This window comes from Stegodyphus dumicola, chromosome X2 (assembly GCF_044657685.1).
Source record: "Stegodyphus dumicola isolate Sdum_Otavi_A_Nest chromosome X2, ASM4465768v1".
Lineage (NCBI taxonomy): Eukaryota > Metazoa > Arthropoda > Arachnida > Araneae > Eresidae > Stegodyphus > Stegodyphus dumicola.
Window position 1 is genome coordinate 37,816,808 of NC_140781.1, and position 22,760 is coordinate 37,839,567.

At 34.1% G+C, this 22,760-nt stretch overlaps 1 protein-coding gene across 7 annotated transcripts in view; it reads right to left on the reverse strand.

Annotated features, from left to right (window-relative positions):
* Window positions 1–22,760, reverse strand: part of LOC118197107 (uncharacterized) — a 289,292-nt gene that overhangs the window by 22,237 nt on the left and 244,295 nt on the right. For 6 of the 7 annotated variants that reach the window (XM_085809940.1, XM_085809939.1, XM_085809938.1 and 3 more), the window contains 3 exons: window positions 17,005–17,114; window positions 986–1,058; window positions 695–726 (listed from right to left, as the gene is read on the reverse strand). In XM_085809940.1, the coding sequence (XP_085666066.1) occupies window positions 695–726; window positions 986–1,058; window positions 17,005–17,114 (215 nt within the window). The remainder of the gene's footprint in view (window positions 1–694; window positions 727–985; window positions 1,059–17,004; window positions 17,115–22,760) is intronic. The other variant, XM_085809935.1, reaches the window with a different exon arrangement.

Consider the following 22,760-nt stretch of genomic DNA (forward strand, 5'->3'; position numbering starts at 1 on the left):
TCTAGATCCAGAAAATACTGCTTCCAATAGTGAAGAAAGTGACAGAGAGGTTATTGAAAACGAAAAATTTCGATTGACGAGTTAGCCGGTATTCTCGACACAGCAATTACAGGACTTGAATTGTGGAACTTTGTAAGTGAACAAAAAATTATATCTGTTTATAGAATTTAGAATGTTAATAAAGTAAACAAATAAATATTAAGCTTTTTTTTACCGGATATAAATTGATGATCTATAATCCGGAACCGGAAACGTCGAAGTCTCGACGAGTCCGGATTACGGACTTTGTACCGTATCGATGTGCAGAAATGATTCTTCATTTCATACTTCAGCTCATGTTTATTTCAAAAACCGATGATATAATTTTGAAATAAGACTGTTTTGCGTAAGCTACAGATGCTTAGAATACTGTTCATGAATGCATATAAGTACCTATGTGGAATTTGTTTTATGAAGTCTTATGTACGTGAGCCTCTTTGTATCTGGGTTTCTTTGTATCTCCATGTGAGTACTTTTTGTGCAGACTGTCAACTGTAGGTTTTGTACTGTCGATATTTCCCATGTGTGCTTTTACCAGGTCACCAAAACCAGATTACTTTTTTTTTCTTTCAATTATGTAGTCTGTAGAGAAAACTGACTTACAGCAAGGGATAATAAAACAGGAAAAAACATTTAAATACGAAAAGCAGCTTACCTTTGCAGCTGGTCTGACATTGGATGGACCTGCTAAATGGAGAAGGAGGGGGGGAAGATTAGAATACAAACTACAAAGAAACTAAAAACATTCTAAACAGCAAATGTGTACATTTTACAGGGTATTATCTTTCTAAAATAAACTAACATACAGCTCCTCAAAAAGTTTTTCAACCAAAAATTATGAAAACAATAATGATTTACATTATGCTTTTGTTTTAAAATAGTTTCATTTAAAAATACTAGCCTTTCATAGTACAATAAATTTTTATCACAATAATAAAAAAACTACCTGTATTTTCCAGTACGCAGAGATTCAGAGATTTGTTACTGTCAATAATAAAATTCTCTTCATTATCAGTTTCCTAAAAAAAAAAAAAAGAAAAAGAAAAAGAAAGATATTCTTAACTTTCAATTTTATCAACATTAACACAGAATAGAACAAAATCATAGTAAGATTTAAAGAGAAAATTTATATCATAACATATATTTCATTATTTTCTTCATTTAATTTCATGCAGTAGCTACGTACAAATTTTTAAACTAATTCTTGTGATATAATATAGCACTTTTCATACTTCACTAACTGGCAGCTGTTAGGTATCACAAAACAACAATTTCAGTTTTAATTGAATACCCTGTCTTGCAAACAGTATTTTACACCTGATGTCATTTTAGTTTGACTATGGCATGGAGCCATACTTCTTTGAAAATGGTCACTGACTTTTAAACAGGGATTAAAGGCTATGTAGACACATGTTTGTAACTTGAAAAAGGTGGAGCAATTCAGGGAAGTTCTGTCAAGACATTCAAGGCATCTCATTTCAAAGCATGGAATTATTGTGTCACAATCTCATCAGTCTCCTTGCAATTATTTTCAGAAATGTCTGACAGCTGAAATCTATAGGTATGGCTGAAATACTAAAACATTTTATTATTTCACTTATGTTTTCAATTCTTTGAATAGAGATCTCTTTATTTAAAGGTAAACAATTTTGATTAGAGCTTATTTTGTTTTTTTCTTAGCTTTGGAGAAAGGCCAGAATTTTCGGATGAACTATTACAATTAAAATACATTGAAATGGTTCATTGGCTAATTCTGGATACAAAAAAGCATGAAGTTTTATGGAAAATATATTTCAATGTTCATCCTCCTGAAGAAGTGGCATTAAAGGTTGATTGAATTCCTCTTCTATTACATTCTTTTTTCTTTAAATTTCATTTTTTCAATTGGGTTACTGCTTGTTTGAAGTGTTTTGTTTTTTAACATTTATTCTTTTTTGCATTTATAGGGTTATTTGTAATTTATTACTTATGAATTTCAATTCATGGTCTTTGTGCAAAATTGGTTCAAAATTTCTGACTTTATGTCTTTACTGATAATTTTTCAGCAGCTTAATGTGTGAAAATATTAGGCATGATTACATTATGTTTAAAAAAATTGTTTTGTAATTATATATATATGTAAGTTCATATATCCAGAATGCAGTCTCAAGAAAAAGAATGGAAGAAAGTCAAAGGAAGAGTTAATTCTCTCAATAAAAATAAGACATGGGATATTGTACCTCCACCAGACAGGAAACATAATTGGATCTAACTGAGTGTTTATAATCCAATATCTTCCTAATTGAAAAAAAATCATATAAAAGCATGAAAGGTAAAGTGTTCTCTCATGGAGGGTCTGGACTTCAGTGAAACTTTTTCATGAACTACAACAAACTATGTCATACAACAGTGATGGTGAACTTTTTGAGCTCGGTATGTCAAAATGCGGAAAAAATCTTAGCTTAACTCTGGTGATGTGCCATATATCCATCAAATAAGAATAAACTCGAAGTAAGTGCAGCTTATGTTGACAATGATGAGGCCATTTTAACACAAATATTTTTCTATTAGGCAATTAATTGTCTCCATCCACTGCCCTGGAAATTAGTGATGAATGTCATAAAAAATGGAGTTATGTGTTACTTAAAGACATGCATATTATAGGTTTGCCCTCATTAGCATACAGTTTTATTCAGTAGCTTTGTCATCTTGTTGGAGGCTCTGATGTAGATTTTTTAATGAAATGGACACAAGAAAATCACCTTTTGGTTATATGTTTAAACTTAGTGATGACCCAGTAACCTAGTGTAGTGAGAAGCAATCAACTATTTCTATCCTGTACCACAAAGGCTGAATACACTACACTTTTTTAAGTGCAGTGAAATAACTATTGCAGTTGTATCAACTTCTGCAAGATGTGGGTGAAAAGTGAAATATATAAAGGGGGTATTAATTTTCACTAAGTGCTATTAAGCTGATTTAAACTCTATTTCACTAACACAACACATCAATGTGTGCTACCATTTTATTTATGAAAAATGTGAAGAGAAATCTGTTATAAAGTGTGTGAAATTGGAAGACCAGTTAGCAAATATCTTCAAGAAAGCTCTTCCCAAATTAAAATTTAAGAAGTTAAGAGAACTGCACAAAATAAAAGATTAGACTCTACAGTGAACTTTTAATGGAGAGTTAACATTTTTTATATATGAGAGTTTACATTTTAAAAATATTTTAACAGTTGCTTTCATTTAATAATTAGTTCAGTTTTTCTTATTTAAGTCATTGATTATATTTTTGTTAATTTTGACAGAATTAAAGAGAATTAGAGAAACTGGTAAATCTTTAATTCTATTGTAAGAATTTCATAGTGTTACCTTGGTTGTGCTGTTACACAAAATTGCTGCATTTTGTTATGTTCTGTGATGTGTTCCTGTGGTGTGTGTCACCTTTTATGAATCATTATTTCTACCTTAAGTTATAATAAATATAGTATTTAAGAAGATATTTTGACAAGTTCTTTCATTTTTAAATATAAATTTTCTTTCTTTCTGTGCAAACCAATAAAATTTCGAACACAAACTGAGTTACATTCCTGATAATCAGCATATTTTAATGCTTATAGATGAGATATATATTGACAGAATGTGTTGAAGAAACTTTATGCTTTTCCAATGAAATAAAGATTCATCACTTTATATATACAGGATTTACTCTTCCATTTTACCCCTTAGCATCTTTCAGCACAAGGCTTTGAATTTTTTTTTAAGTATACACATAATCTTCCCTTTGGCATGGCATTTAAAAAGTGAGCTTCTTTAATGACTTGCGCTAAAAAGACTTGCCATGGACGTTGAGATGCTTTGTCTCAAACCGTGTGCAAAAATGAAAATAACGTGGTGCACACGTCGCCTAACAACAAGATTGTTTATTTCTTGAGTTACAGCTCTGGACTGCACTCGCAGATGCAGAGTGCCGTAAATGAGACACTTAACCGCTTGTTACATTGTAGTGGACGGCACCACAACTGTGAAGTTTACTTGTAATGCAAGTGGTTAAATCTGAAGATAGCATCCATGTACCAAATGTACTCTTACTAATTGATTTGTTTGTGGATATTTGCGTGCATGGGCTCTGACTGATGAAGCAATAACAATTCAAGAAAAAGGGGATATCTAATGTTCATGATGACTCCGAAGATTACTGCAAAGGGTTAAAGTCATTATAAAAAATGAAATATAAAAAGTGCGACTCCTGTACAACACAAACTATGATAGAAAAAGAAACTTTAATTTTCTAAAAATATCATTTGAATCATATGCTAACAATTCGTGACAAAAATCGGATTATTTGCAAATCTCCAAACAAAAAAACAAAGTACACTGATTTTAAAATGCCCAAAATGTTAATTTTAGTAACATGCAACAAAAGAATTCATATTCCAAAACAGAAAATGTTGCTTTTGGTGTAATAACAGAGAATGAGTTCAAACAGAGACCCGAATGTCTTCAAGAGCATACAAATTTAGGAAAGAATGCCAATTTGGCAACTTTATAAAAAAATGAATTTAATGTGCAAAATAATAAAACTAAAAGTATTTTCATAAATATTTCAAAAATATACAAAGGTTGGCTTATATGTGTTGGTGATAGTCGCTAGTGGCCATGCAAATACATGGCCCACCTCAGGTTTACACTGCTTCAATAGCACCAATAATTTTAGAAGTTCCCCTTGATCTTTTGATCAGAACCTTGAAGAATTTCAAGTTTCACTGATAACAGAAAGTGTAAACCTGATTTGATTTCATTACAGCATGTCAACACATGGTCTACTGAAAAGTGGAAAAAAAAGCTTTTTTGGAATGCAGATGCAGCAGATATAATGTGGGTGAAGCACCATAATTTCCCCATATGTTGCACAGGTGTAGTCTCAGTGCACTAACTATATTGTTCTGCTTCAGTTTCGAGGGAAAACACTTTGGAGGCTAACCAAGGGACCACTCCGCTTTCCCTACCACCAAACACTTGAGAAGGCTTTTGGCCCATCATGTAGTCTGACTGCCTCCTAACTGCACTGACACTATACGCTTACAAACATCCATGCCATCACATATTTGAACCTGGACCCTTCAGTATGGCAGTTAGTGTCACTAACCACATTACCTTCTGGGAGGGGGGGGGAGGCATTTTTCCCAATGCAGATAGACATCATCCTTTTCAATGAAACTTGTTTTGAAAGGCTGATTGAATAACTAAACAGTTACTTCAAAACCCTTTCTGTGATAAGTGATTGCTCCTTGAACTTTACAGTGGCAATCTCCTGCGATTGCTCTCTTATGAGGTACACTTTTCATAGTCATTTAGCAAACCAGCAGCAAAGCGAGAAAGTCACTGAAAACTGATACAGTACAAAGTATGAAATCCGGGCATCTATTATCCAGAATGATCTAAAATCCGGACCTCAAAACCACCAACAACGTTTTCTCGTAGGCTTTACAAATGTGCATGTCATTCCCTCCCCTCTGCACATAATAAAACATGTGGAGAGTCCCAATTCTTAATATTATTCGACACTAAATAAAATATCTTGTTACTGAAGAAACAATTATTTTACCATAAATTTGTACGATCAGTAATTTGGCTCCGTTGCTGCAAATGTGCTTAGCATACATCTCAAACCCAAACATTCTACATAAATACATCATTGATCTGACGCCAACCTGGCGAATCATTATTTCTAATACTTTCCTTTCATCACCGCATGTTTATCAAAACATGACAAATTGAGTAATGACTCATGTAGCGATGCCTAAACAATTTTTTTTATGTTAGTAATCTTTATTATATGCGGCTTAAGTGTCTGTTTGTTGCTGACAGTATATTGGTTGCTTGCTTAACTGTACTGGAAAATGGGGGTGAAGTTGCCATGGCATTCAAATAGTCCATATACACTGATACCATACATGCAGTTATCATTGTTTTAATTAAATTATCATGGTAAGAACACTTAAATATTTTTAATTCATACAATTGTTGCCTATTACGCATTTAACTATATTTACATACGAATTACCTAGAAACTTGCAAACATTGATAAATTAAAGGAGACAAAACCAACTAACGAGTTGTGCGTAGTAATCAGGTAGGTTTACCAAACTCCTATGCTAAATATCCTTTTGTGCAAAGAGTTTAAAGTTTGGCCTAATTTTATTGCGACATTGTATTTTAAACTGAATTTTCAGCTGAATGCAAATTGAGCGTGTCAGGAGGAATGTGAAAATTTGCTTGCACCAGCAATTATCTGTTTTTGAAATGGTTTACAACTGTACACAAATCATTAATCATTTTAATTATAATTTCTAATATCTAGCACAAATGGTCATTTCGTATGACCACCAGGCTTTCTGGTTGAATAATAAAGGAGTATGGTAACCTTTTATGTTGACATTATGCTTGGCGATGATTACAAATTTAAGTTAAATGTGCTAAAAAATGTTGACGAGGAAAAATTTACCAAAACTTTCTTTCAATATGCTAAAAATAGATTTTGTTGATGATACTTACAGACCCAAAGATTACATTTAGGGCTATCTGAATTAAGAATAACTCATTTGTTATTCGCATGAACCCAGAACCAGTGCCAGGGCTCATGCGGCCGCATCAAGTCAGAGAATTTAGGACTCACAGAGACTTCATCAGGCGGTAAGGTTAGCACTGGCTCTCAATAAGGCTTAATTATATGGTGCGAATTTATTTATTCAGAACTCTGATAAGCATGCACAAGAAATAGATGATGTAATAAATAACTAAATTAATACAATTTAGGCTTAATTGTCTCAGTGCACGATAGAAGCAAGATAAAATTTAACGGAACAACTTGTCGTTAGTCGTAAAGCTCATGACGCATTGCCAAATATGTATAGTGAAGGATAGCTAAATTTGATGATGATAGCTACTAATTTTAAAGGTTTTTGGATATCGCAAAAGAAAGGTGAGATTTTCCAATTAACGGATTTTGTAAAGAAATGTGGAGAAGCGGTAATAAATGAAGATTATATATAAGAAGTTTTTCATTGTGATGTCAATGATTCTCAATAATCAATCAATTAATGAATGAATGTGAAAATCTGTAGTATGGTTCTAGATCCAGAAAAAAACACTACCGATAGTTAAAAAAGTGACAAAGAAGTTACTGAAAACGAGAAAATTTCGATAGACAAGTTAGTCGGAATTCTCGAAATAGAAGTTACAGGAATTCAACAATGGAACTAAGAGATTATGTCTGTCTACAGAATTAAAGATAAAGTATTAGCACAAAAAACAAAGCAACTTGCATTGAAAGAAATGTTTAATAAGGTAAGCAAATAAATATTAAGCTTTTTTTTTTTTTGTAAATTTTGATACTCTTTAGATCATAAATACTTCATTATTTCATAAATCACGATTTCATATGTTTAATTCTATAATTTCCGCATGCCATCTTACTAGATTTAAACTGATGACAGGGTTGCCACTCAAACAGGAGAATGAAATTCCCTGACTTTTCCAGGTGTAGGTAGGTGTGTTTCAAAAAAATTCCAGTCTATCCGCGTAACGTACGTTGGCTGTGCTAAGAGGTAAATTAATTATGGTATTACTTGTGTAGCAAATTCACTTAATTATTCAATAAATCCCAGAGGACATTTATTCTTAATTATTCTTGGTATACTTTGTTTGATAATTTTGTTTACTTTTGCACTTAAGAAACTTGATAAAATTTAAGATATATACATTGGATAACAAATGTATGTTTTATTTAATTATTACTAATGATCATCACCAGTTCAACACGAGGCTAATCCGGTCCTTATAAATCACAATGCAATGCTAAATAGGTTAGATTTTAGGTAAATTTAATTTGTGTGAGGTATGTTCTTAAAAGGCACCTTAACACTTGAAAACACAAATATAATTATAATAAATGTTGTTTTCTCCACTGAAGATTGAGATTAGAATCTTCCCAATTTGGAATAAAATAAAGCTTTTTTTGCAGATATTCAGCAGCTAAACGAAAGAAAGAAATCTATTTTAATAAATTGAGGTATTTTATATTTATTTCGCAGCATACATAAGGAAAAAATATGTGCATTAAATTTCGTGATGGTATGTCACCATACTGCTAGAATTAATTTCAGGATTATGCCAGAGAAAATTTCCTGAAATTTGGAAATATTATTTACTAATAATAAATAAATTTAGAGGGAAGAAGCAACATTAAATTATACGAATAACATAAAAATAAAGATAATTACTTAAAAATTGAATTAGAATAATCAACGATAGGTTAGCCTAGATGACTGATTACTATTTTTTTATTTTACTGCAAAATGGCAAGGTAATTTATTTAAAAAAAAAAAGGTCTAAAAATATTTTGCAGTAAAATTTTAGTATATGGTAAGGCTTTGGCAGGATTTCAAAAATTGTCGCCAAGACCAAAATGACCCGTTTACTGCGCATCATCATGTCGCCAAATCCCATTGTACCACCATACATGGAGATTATTCTAACCAAAGAACGTCTATGTAAAGAAGAAAAGGTTCCATACAAATGCTATTACGCCGCTAGAATGCGGAGGGAAAATTTGCCAAGGGATTTGGCGACCAGAATTTCCCTCTCCGCGATGTGTACAGGAAATTGAGAAACACATGTTAAGAAGAAACGTTCTTTGACAAAAACAAATTTATGAAAATCCGTTTTTAAATTATTGCAAAAAATCCAAGAATAAACGTTTAATTTAAAGGACGTTTCTTCTTGGATCTTTCGCAATAATTTTAAAAACGGATTTTCATAGTTCCCCTTCCTGAAAATAACTAATCTGTTGGAAAATATAGCTTATTTTAAACCTTTTACTGCATCATCTCTCCTCCTTAAAATGTTTATTTAGTTTAGTTCTTATTTTAATGTAATATAGTAGTTACTTCTACTTCTTTTTCTTGCTGCCACTGTTTGCATTGAGAACGGACTGTTTCAACCTAATTAAGATGCAAAAACGAAAGTGATGTTACGTCATCTGAAAAGCCGATTCATGCCGATAGCTGATTGGTTGCCGTGAGATGACGTCATTCCTACTTCTGCTATAAGTATCTCGCGTCGCTTTGGCTCAACCCCTTCTAGTTCCTGCTTTCCTGACATTTGAGTGAGTGGTTTCTCGCCCCTTCAGAAGGATGCATGCAGTCCGGTGAATAAAGTGCCTTGGTTCCGGTTTGCGGGATGGCTGTTCCTGAATAAAGTTCCTTGGTGCCTGTCCGCGGGATGATTGTTCTGGAAAAATTTCCTTGGTTCATATCCATAAGATGATTGTTCCAGAATAAAGTTCCTTGGTTCCAGAGGCTACCATATGAGTGACTGCTGTAGGCGGCATCCATGTTCTTCAATGAAGGCGGCATTTAAAACAAATGAGCGGCGATTCCTAGTGCAAACGGAGTTAGGCCGGTTTCGAGTGCTTTCAAGAACTTCATTTAAATTTTCAGGTGTTTTTCTTGACCATTGATCATGAACTTATTGAATGTGTAGCCAACTTCATTTTGAGGCCGCTTAATTAATGTTTAGGACATTTTTGTTTGTATTGAATGCCAGTGTTTTGGAGACCAGGTAAAAATATTATTTGATGAATGATGGTTATATTATATTTTTCCTAAGACTCTGATATTGTTGAAATTTATTTTGTGTTTTTATTCTTTATTATATTGTTAATAAATTGGTTAAGTTCAAAACCTTTTATTGTCTTCAATGTCTGCACAACATGATATCTCAGGGAGCTTTTATTGCTACTACTGCTAAATGTTTAATTTTTTTTTTACTTTAAACTTTGCTTGAGCATGATTTTGGTTATGGGCCACCAGCCCCTGAGTTATTTTTAGTGCAGGCTTTTGAAGTTTAAAGTTAATTTAGGACTTAATAGATGGGGGGGGGGCGGTTTTTGTTAAAATTCAAATAGGGCTACTGTTAGTGTCATGCATAATATTGCTAAACTTGAGGCATGTAATTATTTTACATGGTCCAAAGATATGAAGTTTGTCTTGAATGAAAAAAATGCATGGCTTTTGGTTAAAGGTATTGAAAAATGTCCTGATTTAAATGATGTTAAGGGTATTACAAAAGAAATTATTACCGACTTTCAAAATAGAAGTCGATTGGCATTATCTTTAATTTATATGAATGTAAGCCCTGAATATAGAAACTTGATAAGTGAAATTGATGACCCGGTAGTGGCATGGAAAACGCTTGCCAAGTATTTCCAGCCAGATTATCGGTCAAGATATATGTCCCTGTTTTCAGAGTTCTTAAATTGTAAAATTAAGCCAAATGAAAGTATTAGTTTCTTTTCTTCTAGATTAAAACGCGTAACTGAACAGTTAGCTGATATTAATCAGGCTGTAAGAGACGTATATATATGTTTCCAGTTTCTTAGGTTCCTTCCAGATAAATTTGATCAAGTAGTTCAGAATGTTTTGAGGTGGCCAGATGAAAAGTTCATTATTAAAAATGTTGAACTTGAAATACTAGCAGAGGAAACGCATCTTAACTTAAGAGAGATAGATAGGGAAATCTCCAATAAGACTATAGAAGTTCAAAGTACTCACTGTGAACCCAAATTTAAGCAGATTAAAGGGCTCAAGTGTTATAAATGTGGCCATCCAGGTCATATTCAAAAATACTGTAGAATGAAAGGTAATTTTTCCAGATCACCCTCACCTGATTCTTCTGTTTCCTCAGATGTATCTAGTAGTAATAAAGCATCTCCTAAGTGTAAGAACAAACCCAAGTTGAGTAAAGGTAAAAATAATTCACATGCACAGTCCCATTTTATAGCTCAAGCTAATGTTAACAATTTGGAAGAGAATGACGATAGTTGGATTTTTGATACAGCTGCATCTCATCATTTTTGTAAAAATTGTGAATTGTTTGATACTTTTTCTCCTGTGAAAAAAGAGAATATGCTAGTAGCTATTGATGGGGTAACTTTTCCAATTCATGGGAAGGGTACTGTTAAAATGAAATTTGGGGATACGGTTATTTTGCTTAAAGATGTGTTATACTCACCTGGACTGAGACGAAATTTAATATCTGGACCTAGAGTAGATATCAATGGAGCAAGATTTTATGGTAAAAATGGGAAATTAAAGTTACTGATGATGAAAATGAAACTTTGTACAAGGCTAAGTTGATAGGAAGTAACTATCATGTATTCCCGAAAATAGCCAAAAAGGGGGGCAAATCTGTAAAATTTGAGGCATCCACAGTTCAGCATAACAATAGTGAATTATGGCATGGTCGGTTTGGTCATATAAATTATGGTGCTATTGTCAGGACTAGTAAGACATTCAGTTCGAGGTCTTCCTCTGTTAAAGCACTCACCTAATTTGTTTTGTGAACATTGCCAAATCAATAAGCAAAGACGAATCTCCTATAGACCCTTAGAAGGTATTCAAGTAAAGAGACCGCTTGAAAGGGTTTTTTCTGATGTATGGGGACCTATTAACATTCCAGGTAGGAATGGTGAACGTTATTTCGTTTCCTTTATTGACGAATATTCTCGTTATGTGGTAGTGTACCCCATTGTGGAGAAAAGTCAGGTGTTTGAAGTATTTGAAAGGCATATAGCACGTGCGGAAAGATCTTTGAACCTTAGGTTGAGATACTTTAGGACTGACAATGGGCGAGAATATGATAATGATCAATTCAGTTCATATTGTAATAAAAATGGTGTAAAGCACGAATTTACAGATGTATATACTCCAGAACAGAATGGAGTTTGTGAGAGATTTAATCACACAGCTCTCAACAATGTACGTGCAATCTTACATGATAGTGGAATGAGTTCCGAATTTTGGTCAGATGCAGTAATGTATTTTGCATATTCATTTAATAGAATTTGTCATAAGGGCCAAGATAGAACCCCATTCGAATTATACACTAAGCGGAAACCATCAGTACGTCATCTTAAGGCATTTGGAATGATTGTCTATGTGGGAATTCCAAAGGCTAAAAGAAATTCTAAGCTTGATCCAAAGGCAACGAAGGGCCGATTGATTGGGTACAGTGTACGAACAAAAGGGTACAAGATTTGGTTGGAAAATGAGCAAAAGGTAGTAGAAACCCTAAATGCTACTTTTAAAGAGTCAATTGGAATGCAGAAAAGTGGCAGTGGAGCTGTACTGGTCACCCTTCCTGATTTGGAATCTGAAGAAAGGGTAGAGTTCCAATCCACTGATACTCCAGTCGGCTATTTTCCTGAAATAGAGGAAAGAACTGATACCAATGTACCTTCTTCTACAATTGACACTGATACTCGATCTACATTGAGACAAGTAACTTGGCTTCATAAACCTGTTCCAAGCCCAGACGGCACTCGTACGGATGTGTATTATTTTGAGAGGGGGTCTAATCAAAGACTAAGATCGCCAAATGATGTAGAAAGGTATTGCACTGAACATAATATTCAGTATGATCCTACCTTGTTTGATTTCAAGGGAAGCAATACTTATAGTGGTGAAATCGACCCAACTGGTACTCCTTCAACGTCATATACCCAAGATAGCTGACTAGAGGTTTCAATTCGAAACACTTATAACCAGGCAATGAAATCCACAGAAAAGTTTAAATGGATAGAGGCAATGGAGGAGGAAATGGCCAACATGCGAAAGCATAAGGTATGGCATCTTGTTCCACTTCCTAAAGACAAGACTCCACTTGGTTGCAGGTGGATTTTCAACATTAAACGTGACGAATTTGGAAATATTTTTCATTTTAAAGCTTGTTTAGTGGCTCAGGGTTAATGGCAAATTAAATACGATACCTATGGTGAAACCTACTCGCCTGTAGTCAACTTTTCAGTAATAAGGCTCTTTTTCTCCCTTTTAGTTGCACACCTTGGATGGGCAAATATACAATGCGATGTAAAAAGTGCCTACCTCTAAGCTCCTTTATCAGAGGAAATTTATATGTCCCAATCTCAGGGTTTTGTGGAGCGAGATAAAGAAACTTTTGTATGTTGTTTAGATAGAGCCTTGTATGGTTTGCATCAGAGTGGGCGATTATGGTACTACGAATTGGATAGAACACTATGTAACCTAGGGTTTATCTAGTTTGAGTGGCGCAATTGTGTCTATCGTTTTAAAGATTTTGTCATTCTGTTGGTTTATGTTGATGATATAGTTGTGTTTGGGAAAAGTGAAGTTCAGGATAAAAAAATATTAAAAGTCTTGAGTTCACATTTCGATTTGAAAATTTTGGGTAAAACAAGAAAGCTTCTGGGTGTGGAATTTGAATATGAGAACAATAGTGTTTTAATTCATCAGCAATTATATATAGAAGACATAGTTGATCGATTCAAGTCTTTTAAAATACAAATTACTTCCCTTCCAATAGTTAAAGGTGTGAAATACTCAAAGTCTCAAAGTCCCAGTACACAAGAAGAAACGACTGAAATGATGAATTATCCTTATAAAAATGTTTTGGGATGTCTCTCGTTTCTTTGCAATCGTACTCGTCCAGATATAGCTTATGCTGTTAATATATTTTCTCAGTTCCAAAGCAATCCTGGTAAGTTTCACTGGGAAGGATTATTTAAACTTTTAGGGTACATTTCCAATACCAGACAGTACAAACTTAAACTGATATGCAAGGAACTGAAGCTAAATATATATCCAGATTCGGATTTTGCTTCAAGCAGGGATGATATGGTGTCTATTGGTGGACAAATAGCTTTATTGGGAGAATCACCTGTATCTTGGCGTACATTTAAAGAAAGGGGAGTGAGTGTGTCTACTATGGAGGCTGAATTTATCTCCATGACTGAATCAGCAAAAGAATTAGTTTGGTTTAAAAACATTTTGGATGAATGCATTCAGTTTAAAATTGCAAGTAACTATGTTTCGAGGCCAATATTATTTGCTGATAACATGGCTGCTATATGTTTTACAAAATCACCCATTGAAAACTCAAGGACAAAACATATAGATGTGAAACTATTTTTCATTCGTGATATTGAACAGGGAAATTTTTGATTTAAAATATGTTCCAAGTAAAGATAATCTGGCTGATCCCATGACAAAACCGCTGACGAAGCATAACCTGATAAGATTTTGTGGAACAATTTTCTTATGAAATTTGTTTTTGTGTGTATTTAAATTAAGAGTTTTGTTTTTATTTGAAAATATATTACAAGTCATATTATGATGGATATTAGGTAAATGTAAAACTGTATAGAGTAGAATGTTGTATGAATGACCAGGGCCCTGGGTAAATGTATTGAGTGTATGATCACACATATGTCTTTGTATTGTTTTGTAACACGTTGAACTTTCTTGCTATGGTAAATTTTTGAATAATGGGATAAGATGTTCCCAAAGGAAAATATTCTTAAAAATTTCTGAAAGAAATTGTGATATTTATTTATTCTTGTTTTGAATTTTGTAAAGATACTGGCATTCGGTTTTTATTTCAGGTCGGAGATGATGATGTGGGGGGGGGATTTGTTGAAAAATATAGCTTATTTTAAACCTTTTACTGCATCATCTCTCCTCCTTGAAATGTTTATTTAGTTTAGTTCTTATTTTAATGTAATATAGTAGTTACTTCTACTTCTTTTTCTTGCTGCCACTGTTTGCATTGAGAACGGACTGTTTCAACCTAATTAAGATGCAAAAACGAAAGTGATGTTACGTCATCTGAAAAGCCGATTCATGCCGATAGCTGATTGGTTGCCGTGAGATGACGTCATTCCTACTTCTGCTATAAGTATCTCGCGTCGCTCTGGCTCAACCCCTTCTAGTTCCTGCTTTCCTGGCACTTGAGTGAGCGGTTTCCAGCCCCTTCAGAACGATGCATGCAGTCCGGTGAATAAAGTGCCTTGGTTCCGGTTTGCGGGATGGCTGTTCCTGAATAAAGTTCCTTGGTGCCTGTCCGCGGGATGATTGTTCCGGAAAAAGTTCCTTGGTTCATATCCATAAGATGATTGTTCCAGAATGAAGTTCCTTGGCTCCAGAGGCTACCATATGAGTTATTGCTGTGGGCGGCGATTCCTTGTGCAAACGGAGTTAGGCCAGTTTTGAGTGCTTTCAAGAACTTCATTTAAATTTTCAGGTGTTTTTCTTGACCATTGATCATGAACTTATTGAATGTGTAGCCAACTTCATTTTGAGGCCGCTTAATTAATGTTTAGGACATTTTTGTTTGTATTGAATGCCAATGTTTTGGAGACCAGGTAAAAATATTATTGAATGAATGATGGTTATATTATATTTTTCCTAAGACTCTGATATTGTTGAAATTTATTTTGTGTTTTTATTCTTTATTATATTGTTAATAAATAAGTTCAAAACCTTTTATTGTCTTCAATGTCTGCACAACATGATATCTCAGGGAGCTTTTATTGCTACTACTGCTAAATGTTTAATTTTTTTTAACTTTAAACTTTGCTTGAGCATCATAATCCATGAATTAATTTACTTGCGCCAAAAAATATTTTCTTTTCCTTTAGAGTTTAATCACTTGCGCTAAGACTAAACTTCACGGTTGCGGTGCCGTACGCTACAACATAACAAGGGGTAAAGTGTCTCATTTACGACGCTCCGCATCTGCGAGTGCAATCCGGAACTGTAACTCGAGAAAAAACAATTTTGTTGTTAGGCGACGTGTGCACCACGTTATTTTCATTTTTGCAAGAAATGCTTATCGACGTGGCGTTCATGTCGCTCGCGGTTCGAGACAAAAGCATCTCGACGTGCGTGGCACGTCTTTTTAGCGCAAGTGGTTAAAGAAATTTTAAACGATATTCATTTTATGAACTCTTGATAACGTGACCTTCGAACATCGACACCAGTTTCTAGCTTTGGCGACAGATATATCCCGCATGCACAGCTGTTTCCCTCTATGATGGAACAGAGCCACGTCTGTTGCAGAGAGGTTTTCCTTCTTTACAATACATATTCTTTGATTCTAACCTCCATGGTACCGTATACTAGGATTAAACCCATTTTGTTTTATACGAGAACAGGTACTTTCTTTAGTTCATGCACTGCACATGCGATTCTCGAGAATACTGGAAACCAAAAGTTGCGGGAAACTTGCTTTGCCTTTCTAAAAGACAATCAAATTGGAGCTGTGAAAATTGGCTCTATGCCAACTGTCCGAATGACACTCACGTGATACACAATTCGCCAAAAAAGTTATCTCTTCCGACGTCGGCGCAAAAATTGCTTTTTTTGGCGGGATCGTTGTATGAACTTCCCCGACTTTTCCAGATTTTGACAAAAATACTTAGATTCCCTGACTTTTCCCTGAATTTTTTGGTCAATTTTCTAATTCCCTGACTTTTTCCGGTTCTCCCGGTTTTTCAGGTAGCGTGGCAACCCTCTGATGATCTGTTACCCAGAATCGCCGAAGTCCCTACGAGTCCAGATTTTGGACTTTGTACTGTAGTTTGAAACCAGAGGCTCATTGCATGGACATCTTCCTTAGAAAGTTCCTCAACTAAGGCAACTCTACCCATAGGCAGAATTCTCGAGTGCTTTGCCATAATCAAATCAAACAACAAAGAATATTCATCCAAAATTTTAATTTTGAACTCAAAATAGCACTGCCAAAAAAGGGACAGAAATGAGAGATGAGCAAAATTAAGGGATCTGCAAATTTTAGCCAAAAATCAAGAACTTTTGAGAATCACACACACCTTGAAATTCTAAATAAAAAAAGAAAGAACAATAAGAAAGCATTTCCCCTTGTCCATTACTGAAACCTTTAATTTTTTAAACAGTACAGTCTTTTTGAGCTACCCAACAACAGCAATATTTAAACAAAGTATATGAGCTAAATTTGTATAATTACTTACTTTGTGCTACATTTATACAGCCTTCAGTCATAAGGATGACACACCACTAATGAAGAAACTATTATGACAAGAAGAATTAATTACGAAGGGAAAAAAACAGAAATTTTCAATACATACTGTCCTTTCTACATGCAAGAATTTTTCACGCATCATTTCCCTTGCTTCTTCAACTTCAGTATCGCTATCATCATCTTCAGATTCTTCACATAAATTCTCGTCTAAAGTACCTAAATTAAAATAAGTATGCTTAAAACATTCCTTGAATCAAAGCATTTAAAGATAATTTGATAGCTAAATTTAAGCTATTAGCTATTTACAGAAGCAGTAAGTGACATGCAGAAAGCCATGCAGACATGCACGTATATGATACTAATTCAGAAGTCAAACAACAAAAATCAGCGTTATATTTTCAAAATTTTCACAGGACTAGTGAAACATAATGCTGACTTTGAAAGTATAATGCTGATTTTTGCTGTTTGACTTCTGAATTAGTATTTGTTCGGCGTGTCATTGTGTCTTAATATATATGATAATTTTATTTTCTTTGTGAGAAAACAAGAAAAATAAGAATTGTTCCTTCTTTGAATTATCACCACTTTCATTTCATACATGTCAACATAAAACACAATCAAATTATTTTAGAAACCTTAATGTTCTTCCGTATCATTCTGCAAGTTATTTAGCAGTTCCTTTTATATAACTATTAAATACATTATATAATACGGTGGAAGCTTTCACTGCAGCCTTGTGGCAGATCTTCCCAATATCAAACTGCAAGACATAAGTGTGTAATAACTTCTTGCTTTCAAAAATTAAGGGGTTACATGGGTTTCATCCGAGTAAAAACGGTGTATTTTCAAGATTTTTGTTTCATATAATAAATGAAATATTTAATTCAATTTTTTTATTATCTTAAAGGTACATATTTAATAAGAAATTTCTGAAAAAAATATTAAAAATTCCGCCATTGTGACGTCATTTCCAGCGAGCCCTTGGAAAAAAGGTGCATTCGCGTTGACAGCAGAACTCCTAGCAGGATCATCTGAAGTGGGGGGAAAAAAAAATTCTGTTTTGGTTAAGGCTTCAAACTAGTAATTGGACGAAGGAAAAAAAATGAAAATTAAATGTTTGACAGCGGTTTTTACATAAAATGCAAAATTCGATAAAAATTTCGTGGCATTTTTGGGGGGGGGGAAAAGAACTTCTTCCAAGTCCTTGTAAATTGTATCTCGAAGACCTGTTTAAAATTTCATCGAGATCGGTGGAGTAGTCTTCGAGAAATCTTGACAACCGACTAAAAACATAGTTTCGAGTGACCATAAAATAGGAAAAAAAATAATTTTTTTTGACTTACATTGAATCGGTGATTCCTGGGCCATAAAGTAATGAACCTGCTGCAGCTGCAATGTCCTCGGCTTCCTTTTGTTCCTGTCTATGACGAATCCTGGCTTCATGAGTCTTGTTTGCAGATTTTTTCTCAGCAGCACAGATACAGTTTTCATCAGCGTTTCGGGCATATTCGTGGGAATTGTGGCCAAGTTTTAAATCCATACAGTGCATAATTAATAATAATGATTATGTTCCTTCATTAAAAATGCAAGCAGCAGTCAATGCAGCAATATCAACGATCTTGGAACCAGCTAGAAGTATTTTTGGAGTAATTTTCCAGATCAACTGGTTGTAACTTTCGTTGCTATTTTGTGTAAAACCACCAACACATCGCTCCAAAAGCTCATCCTTACTCAGATCTTCGTAAGTAGGTTTCACTGCAGTCAAAACATCATCTGGTAATGGAGTATAATCGTGTTTGAATGATGAAAGAGTGTTTGTTGCTGATGCTCATTGCCAGGCACACCAGGAGTCTGAACCTTTCGGACAATTTTCGTGCTGAGGTTTTTTATCTGTCAAGCTGATAAAACGTAGCCCAAATAGCATCTTTCATTTTTTCTTCTGAGTCAGTTTCTTCTGACTACTAAACCATAATAAATAGTTTAGCAATCAATTTACTCGTCAGTTTACCTTTGCCAGAAAGAGTTTTTTTACTAATTTTTTCCTCAACTGTTTTCTTCACTAAGTCCTGTAAACGAGTGCCCATCCTCTGCTGTATATGTCCAACACATTCTTTCTTCATGATAACAAAATCTTCACCGTAAGGTGAGGCTTTGAGAATACCAGAGTATGTTTTGGAATCCCCATCTCCTATATAGTTAACATGCCTCAGGCCATGTTTAACAATAGAACGTTGAAACATTTCAATAACAGAAGATGGTTCCATGTTCCCAGATGCTCCAGTGTGATTCGCGTTACATTCATTTGATTTAATGTGTTGTTCTTTCCACTCTTCATACTCTGCAGTATCTAATTTTTTTCCCCACGACTCACATAATTTACAGTAAGAACTTTTAATAATTACATCCAAGATTTTTCTCGAATAAAATCCAATTAATGAACTCACACCATATAGTGATGCGAAGAAACGCTTCTTCCACGTTCCATCACCAGAAACACATCTGTCGTATCTTCACCGTCAATTTCATCACTTGTTAATTGTTCTCCTTCTTTTGCAGCAGTGGAGAGTAGTGTCTCAGTAATTATCTTGATGCAGTTCTGTATTTTATCTATATAAAAATCATATGTTGATTGATTCAAAAAGGAGCAGCTTAAATCCATCAAACCACAAAATTTCTTGCATCCGGCAAGCTCTAAACCCAATAACCTCATGACAAAAATAAACCGCCTATTTAGTTCATACATTCTGCCAATTTTTTTACAAGATAAAATATATTTCGGCTCACATCGTTCACATGCTACCTCAATTTTAAATCCCTGACCGAATTGCGAGCATTGTTTAAAGTTTACTTTTCCATTACACAATTTTTCTTCACCTTCACTTTCAATGACGTTTGAACAATGCACAAAACACGACAACAATGAAAAAACAAGATAAAAATCGATGATGGAATATTGGAGTGTGGCTTCCTCTAGCACGTGCTCTTTATTTTCACCTTTCAATTTTTTTGCTGATATACTCGTGAAAGAATCATCATGCTACTCGGGATTTTTAGAATTGAACGACTGTCTCCGTTTCTTGGGTCCATCTTTTCTACGAGCACTATCCACTAATTGAGATTTTGAAACTTTGGGCATTTTTAAATATAATTTACTTTGGACATTTATAACCTCAAAATAAACCTCGTCGTTCAACATGCGATCACCAAATGAAGTATTTCAACTAGTTGCCTTTAGAAAAAGAGAAAAGTAGCCATAAAGGACAAATGAACAATACGCGAGCAGCTGCTCTTTTATACCTGCAGCAAGCAGAGCCCAGGTAGCCTTGAGTGCACTACTTCAAAAGGCTGTATCTCCGAAACTATTACTCGGATCAACTTGAAATTTTCGGACAACATTCGAGAGATGTTGCAGATTTTAAAAAGAAAAGGGGGGGGGGAAGATTTTTTGAACCTTTGAAACCCACGTAACCCCTTAAGGGGGCAAAGCTTTTGACAAATTTTTGCCGTTTTCAACATCATATACCGTATTTACCGGTGTATAATATACACTTTTTACTTCCTTGTGTGAAGTAAAAAGGAAGTATTGTAATCGCGAAAAGTTTAAAGCAGCATATTTCAAAGAAAATATCCATCTTGACCACTTTCGAATGCAATTTAACGATGTTTTTGCGTGATATCTGTACGTAAGGACAGAGTAAAAGACTCTTTTCCTCCAAAAAAAATGATAAAACTGCTTTAAAATTAATTCTGAAGAGAATTTTTCGTGGCGTCTGTACGAATGTATGTACGTACGTATCTCACATAACTCAAAAACAAGTAGCCTCAGAACGTTGAAATTTTATATATAGGACCATTATAACATGTAGATGTGCACCTCGTATTTTGGTTGCAATCAGCCGTGCCAAACGTATACAGTCAAAAGTCGTTAATTCAGACTCGTCGGGACTTCGGCGATTCCGGATTATAGATCATCAGTTTAAATCTCGTAAGATGGCATGCGCAAATTCTAAAATTAAAAATATGAAACCGTAATTTATGAAATAAAGAACAATTATGATCTAAAGGGTATAAAAATTTACAAAAAAAGAAGCTTAATATTTATTTGTTTACTTTATTAAACATTTCTTTCAATGTAAGTTGTTTCGTTTTATGTGATAATACTTTCTCTTTAATTCTATAAACAGACATGATTTCTTGTTCAGTTACAAGTCCCGTAATCGTTGTGCCGAGAATACTGACTAACTTGTCAATTGAAATTTTTTCGTTTTCACTAACCTCTCTGTCATCTTCTTCATGTCTTAATCCATTTTTTGCAGCAATTCCACTTTTTGTTTGATGGACATTGAGACATACTTTTGTTTTGTAGATCCTCTGGGAGCTCCAGAATCGGGAATTGACATAATCGAAAGTTCAAATTTACTTTTATAAAATTGCTCTTACAGTCTACAAAAAATAATAAGCCGCATCCAATTCGAAGATTAAGGAACAACACAATCATCAACATTAACTGAAATAGATAATTATATAATTTTAGTTTGCACCGTCCGCTATATATAAAACGCGCAAGCGAAAACGTATTCTGCACTTGCGCACACGCATATGCACGTGCGCGTAAATGCCTATGCGCATGGTGTCAACGCGGCGCATGCGCAGAAAGTTGTTAGCTTTGAGGTCCGGATTATAGATCATTCCGGATTATGGGTGTCCGAATTAACGACTTTTGACCGTATTAATATATTTATATATATGTCCACTCTGTTACCCGGTTCAGTGATCTCAGTTTTTTTTACTCTTATATGTTTGCAAATTGTACATTTTTTGCTTTAAAAATGATTGAATTATGTTATTCTGATCTTCCGGTTAAGGTTTTTATGCCTTTAGTAAATCTGTATGCAATATTTTTAGAATTATCAACAATTTTAAAATTCTTTAAGTGCCGCTAAGCCTAATAATTTTTTGATGGCAGCCATTGCTTGTTTACATTTGAAACAGCAGAGTAGTGGATTTGTTGCCAATCTGGAGAAACGTAGCATCGCAAAAACAAAGATAACGCCTTAATTTATTATTGCGAATTAAATCCCGCTCAATCCTTTCTGGAATTTTTTTGAGGAAATACGTGTTTAGGATTTACTTCGTAATTTCTAATACAGATATTTTGAGTTTTTATGTATTTTTGCCTTGTCGCGAAGTGAGAACTGAATTAATTGAATGAGAAATACTCAATCATTTGTGAAAAACTTTCTTTTTTGTTTTGTTTGCTTAATTTCTTTTATACATTGTTTTAGTTTTATTATAGTATTTGAATAGAACATGTGGCAATGATTAGATAATTCTTTAAATGGTATAAATTTTGTGCATTCTGAGTTATAATATGAACGAAATATAATACTGTTAAGTGAACCTAGCGCCAGAGTGTCGCCATGGTAAACAAATAGAGTGAATTTTAAAGAATGCATTTATTCTATTGTGGTTTATGCGCTGTCGGCTAAGTAGATTTAATTCAATCCAATAAGTTTAAACGAAATGCAAGAAAAAATGCATATAATTTAATATTCCGTACAAGGAAGTTATGTGGTGTACACATCAGACTTTTTCTTTTGAAAATAGGTCTGAAAAACGGGGTGCATTTTCAACATCAATACTCAGTTCTTGATTATGTTCATTTATGAAATTTTTTTCTATTCGGAGTTATACAATTTGTTTCTTGTTTCCTTGCACAGTGTGGGAATATTACAGTTACGTTGAGTTCAGAGAATGCACTGCGCTATCATCGACGATCACAGCTGGATTTGTTTAAACATTTCAATTTTTGTGAATGACTTTTCAGTGCCTGAAATTTCTACTGCACAATTTTCTTAAATT